Source organism: Neophocaena asiaeorientalis, unplaced genomic scaffold (genome assembly GCF_003031525.2).
Source record: "Neophocaena asiaeorientalis asiaeorientalis breed wild unplaced genomic scaffold, Neophocaena_asiaeorientalis_V1.1 scaffold46, whole genome shotgun sequence".
In the NCBI taxonomy this organism is placed as follows: domain Eukaryota; kingdom Metazoa; phylum Chordata; class Mammalia; order Artiodactyla; family Phocoenidae; genus Neophocaena; species Neophocaena asiaeorientalis.
In genome coordinates, this window is record NW_020175393.1 from 4,666,923 (window position 1) to 4,672,636 (window position 5,714).

A 5,714-nucleotide genomic window follows, 5' to 3' on the forward strand; every position below is an offset into this window, starting at 1 on the left:
GGGATCTTCCCGGACCGGGGCACGAACCCGTGTCCCCTGCATCGGCAGGCGGACTCCCAACCACTGCGCCACCAGGGAAGCCCCCATGGTCTTTTAACTGAGATCACACCTGGTCTCAAGACATAATGAAGTTCAGGGACTTCCCTGGTGGAGCAGTGGTTAAGAAACCACCTGCCAATGCAGGGGACATGGGTTTGAGCCCTGGTCCATGAAGATCCCACATGCCTCGGAGCAACTAAGCCCATGCGCCACAACTACTCAGCCTGCGCTCTAGAGCCCGTGAGCCACAACTCCTGAGCCCATGTGCCACAACTACTGAAGCCTGTGCACCTAGAGTTCCGCAACAAGAGAAGCCACTGCAATGAAAAGCCCGCCCACCACAACAAAGAGTAGCCCCTGCTCACTGCAATTAGACAAAGCCCACACACAGCAATGAAGACTCAACACAGCCAAAAATAAATAAATAAAATAAAATAAATAAATTTATATATTAAAAAAAAGGATGACAATAGTGGGCTTCCCTGGTGGCGCAGTGGTTAACAATCCGCCTGTCAGTGCAGGGGACACAGTTTCAATCCCTGGTGCAGGAAGATCCCACATGCCGCGGAGTAACTAGGCCCGTGTGCCACAACTACTGAAGCCCACGCGCCTAAAGCCCATGCTCTGCAGCAAGAGAAGCCACCGCAATGAGAAACCCGCACACCACAACGAAGAGTAGCCCCCGCTCGCCGCAACTAGAGAAAGCCTGTGCGCAGCAACGAAGACTGAACGCGGCCAAAAATAAATACATTTATTAAAAAAAAAAAAGATGACAATACTACTTAAAGCGATCTACAGATTCAATGTATCCCCTATCAAAGTCCCAACAGGATTTTTTTAAGAAATAGAAAAATCCAAAAAAAAAAAAAAAAAAAAGAAATAGAAAAATCCATCCTAAAATTCATATAAGATCTCAAGGGACCTCCAATGACCAAAACATCCTAAAATTCATATAAGATCTCAAGGGACCCCCAATGACCAAAACAATCTCAAAAAAGATGAACAAAGTTGAGGGTCTCACACTTCCTGGTTTCAAAATGTATCACAAAGCTACATTAATCAAACAGTGTGAATGTCTGGCATAAAGGCAGACATACAGACAAATAGGATAGAATAGAGAGCCCATAAATAAACTGTTGCATATATGGTGTTATGGACAAAATTGTGTCCCCCACCCCAAAATTGATATGTCGAAGCCCTAACACCCAATGTGACTGTATTTGAAGAGACGGCCTTTAGGGAGGTCATAAAACTTAAATGTTGTCATAAGGGTGGGGTTCTAACCCAGTAAGATTGGTATCCTTATAAAAAGACGAAGAGATACCAGACAGCTCACTCTGTCTCCCAACCTGTGTACAGAAGAAAGACCATACAATGACACAGAGAGAAGGTGGATATCTTCAAGCCAGTAAGAGAACTCTCACCAGAAACTGAATTTGCTGGCACCTTGATCATGTATTTCTAGCCTCTGTTTTTTAAGCCACCCAGTCTATGGCATTTTGTTATGGTAGCTTGAGCAGACTAATACATATGGTCAAATGATTTTCAGCAGGGTGACTAGACCATTCAACGGGGAAAAAGACAGTCCTTCCAACAAATGGTATTGGGAAAACTGGATATCCACACACAAAAGAAGGAAGTTAGACCCTTACCTTACACCATATACAAAAATTAACTCAAAATGAGTCAAAGGCCTAAATCTAAGAGTTAAAACTATGAAACTAAGGGGAAAGCTTCATGACATTGGATTTGGCAATGATATCTTGAATATGACACCAAAAGCATAGGGAAAAAAAGGAAAAAAAAAAGAAAAAATATATAAATTGGACCACACGAAAATGAAAAACTTCCATGCATAAAAGGACACATCAAGGGACTTCCCTGGTGGTCTAGTGGGTAAGACTCTGCGCTCCCAATGCAGGGAGCCTGGGTTCGATGCCTGGTCAGGGAACTAGATCCCGGATGCATGCTGCAACTAAGAGTTCACATGCCACAACTAAGAAGCCCACATGCCGCAACTAAGAGCCCACATGCTCCAACCAAAGATCCCACATGCCGCAATGAAGATCCAGCATCCTGCAACTAAGACCCTTTGCAGCCAAAATAAATAAATAAATAAATAAATTTTAAAAAGGACACATCAATAGAGTGGAAAGGCAACCCACAGAACAGGAGAAATTATTTGCTAATCAAATATGTGATAAATAAGAATGTATAAAGAACTTCTATAACCCAACAACAGCAACACAAATAACCTGATTAAAAATGGGCAAAGGACTTCAGTGGACATTTCTCCAAAGAAGATATACGAGGACCAATAAACATGGAAAGATGCTCAACATCACTAAACATTAGGGAAATGCAAATTAAAAACAGAGTGAGATACCACCTCATACCCATTAGGATGGTTACTATCAAAAAACCAAAGTAATAAGTGCTGGGGAGGTTGTGGAGAAATTAGAATCTTTGTGCACTGTTGGTGGAATGTAAAATAGTACCTCTGTGGAGGAAAACAGTATGACAGTTCCTCTAAAAATTAAAAATAGAATTACCATATTATCCAGCAACTCCACTTCTGAGTATATACCCACCAGAAGAATTGAAAGCAGAGATTCAAACAGATACTTGCACACCAACGTTCACAGCAGCACTAGTCACAGTAGCCAAAAGTTGGAAGCTACCCAAATGCCCATCAATGAATGAATGGATAAATAAAATGTGGTGTATTCATATAATGGAGTATTACCCAGCCTTAAAAAGGAAGAAAATTCTGACCCATGCTACAACATGGATGAAACTTGAGGACAACCATAGTCACAGCAGCATTATTCACAATACCCAAAAGGTAGAGGCAACCTAAATGTCCATCAGCAGATGAATGGAATATATATATATATTATATATGAATATATATATAATATATATTCCAACATATATATTACATATATAATATACATATTCATATATATATAATGGAATACTACTCGGCCATAAAAAATAATGAAATTTTGTCATTTGCAGCAACATGGATGGAACTGGAGGGTATTATGCTTAGTGAAATCAGTCAGACAAAGACAAATACTGTATGTTTTCACTTATATTTGGAATCTAAAAAATAAGACAAACTGGTGAATAAAACAAAAAAATGGGCGAAAGATTTGAACAGACACCTTACCAAAAAAGATATAAGAATGCTAACTAAGCACATGAAAAGATGCTCAACATCATTTGTTATTAAAGAAATGAAAGTTAAAACCGCAATGAGATGCCACTATATACTCTCTCTCTCTCTCTCTCTCTCTCTCTCTCTCTCTCTCTCTCTCTCAGTACTGGCAAGGATGTGAAGGAACTGGAATTCTCATACACTGGGAGTATAAAATGGTACATCCCTTCTGGAAAAAAGTTTGCTAGTTTCTTAAAAAGTAAAAATGGTATTTACTCAAGATAAATGAAATCATAAATCCACACAAAGCCTTGTACATAATTGCTTATAGTGTTCTTATTCATAATTGCCCCAAACTACAAACCACTCTATGTCTTTCAGTGGGCAAATGGATAAACAATCTGTGGTACATTCATGCCATGGCATATACTACTCAGCAATAAAGAATGAACTATCAATACGCATAATGACATGGGTGAATCTTTAAGGTCTTAGGCTGAGCAAAAGAAGCCAGGCAAAAAAAAAAAAATAAAGATGATATTCTGTATGATGCCATTTATGTAAAATTCTAGAAAATGCAAACTAATATATAGGGCCAGCAAATCAGTGCCTTGTGATGGCGGGGGTGTGCAGTGCAAGAAGGGGCAGGAGACAGGGATTAGGAGGAAACTTTTGGGAGTGATACATGTGTTCACCAATTCAATTACAGTGATGGTTTCACTGGGATATACTAGTGTCAAAACTCATCAAATTATATTCTTTAAACATGTGCTGTTTACTGTATGTCAATTATACCTCAAGAAAGCTATTAAGTAAACAGACACTTAACGTAATGGCTAATGTTTGAAGTAGAGGTTTGCTTGGTTTGTCTTCCATTCTGGTTTAAACTGCTTCTGACAATTTCTGAACCTGAGTTCAAAGTGATGTTTGTTGTTATGTGATAGTGTGTAATCTTGTACTGTCTTATGTGGTTGGCTAATTGATTCATAAACATGATTTAGTTTCTCCCACTAAACTGAAAAATCCTCAAGGTCAGGCCTCATATTTTAGACTTTTCTATATCCTCCTGCAGTGTCCAGCACAGTGACAGAAAAGTTTAACAAATACCTTTTGATTAAACACAAGTGTCTTTTGTGCTCCTTGAAAAATGTGGGGGGTGGGGAGTCAAGACAGAAAATGAAGTATGATTTTTCTCTAATTTTATTCTTTCACTTATCTGGAATATAGTATCGAGGACATGGGGGGAAAACCATAACACAAAGCGACCTCAAGGCCCCAACACTATTCTTTGTGCTATGACACTCAGATATAAATACAGGTTTGCCTGTCGCTGGGTTAAATCAGAGAGCTGTGGGTTGAAGGCTGATGAAGATATACCAAGATGAAAGGACTGCCAGACTGCAATTCGGTTTGATTTCATTCCTCACCCTCTTCGTTTTGACCAATAAGGAGGTAATGACAAGACAAGGAAAGAGGAACTCACAGAGTGCTTGATAATAACAGTGTCCTTTAACTAAACATCCTTAATGAGCAGCGTGTTCCAGTTGTGACTATAATCACTTTTCTCTCCGTATCCCCCCAAAAGAGTGGCAGTAGAGTCTCTGCTTGCTGAAAAGTGAAAGAGATGGAAACTGAACTACCGTGAGAACCTGGGAGATCTGCCTATCACGGAAAAGGGCCAACGTCGTTCACTATAGTGGCCGGTGGGTAAAGTGTATTATCTTTGATTTCCGCCGTGGGAATTCACTGTCTATAGAAATACGTCTGTTGTAGGAAGTGATATTGCCCTGGCTTTGATTTTTGTAGATCATGTAGGCATAGGTGATGACAAAGTACATCCAAAAACAGTGCACCAATACACGGGACACCAAACCAAACCAGCGCATGATTCTGACCTCTCCAATGTTAGAATCATCATTGGTAAGTGTTTGTACTACAATGTTTACAGTTTCATAGAAAAAGATCCAGATGATGTAGATCACCAGGCCCTTGTACATACGGGCATATACTGAGTATAGGAGCAAGAAGCAGATGATGATGGTGATGAAAGATAGGAAGAAGACGATAGTCAAACTCCAGCAGATCATGAACTGTTTTATCAGGATACTTGTACTCTTGGTCTGTGGGATAAGCTCAGTGCAATTGCTTCTCCTTAAGTACTTCTGTTCGAAGATGAGGTACAAGTTGATGGCCATGATGGTAAAGACCCCTGATAACATGGAGCCCATTTTGGCAGTCATCCCACACCAGTGCTGCTGTCTCATGCTGAGACCTCCTGTGAAGACAAATAACATGGGGGAGAATTCTGATTCCTGCCAATGTGGTAAATTACCAGGGTTTCTGCCTCCTTCCCCAAATTCACTTGGAGAAACAATAGAGAGAAATATGGAAACCAGGCAATAACAGCTTTGAGAAAGACAGAAGACTGTTTAAAATTAATTGGGAGTGTGAGTGGGGAGGAGGGAGATGCAGTCTGGGCCTTGGTGGCAGTGAGCAGATAAATTGGAGAAGT

At 40.2% G+C, this 5,714-nt stretch overlaps 1 protein-coding gene across 1 annotated transcript; it reads right to left on the reverse strand.

Moving 5' to 3' along the window:
- Positions 1-4,893: 4,893 nt before the first annotated feature.
- Positions 4,894-5,496, reverse strand: TMEM217 (transmembrane protein 217). Its single transcript, XM_024766098.1, has one exon. It carries the CDS (start codon positions 5,494-5,496, stop codon positions 4,894-4,896), a length of 603 nt encoding a protein of 200 aa, XP_024621866.1.
- Positions 5,497-5,714: the final 218 nt, after the last annotated feature.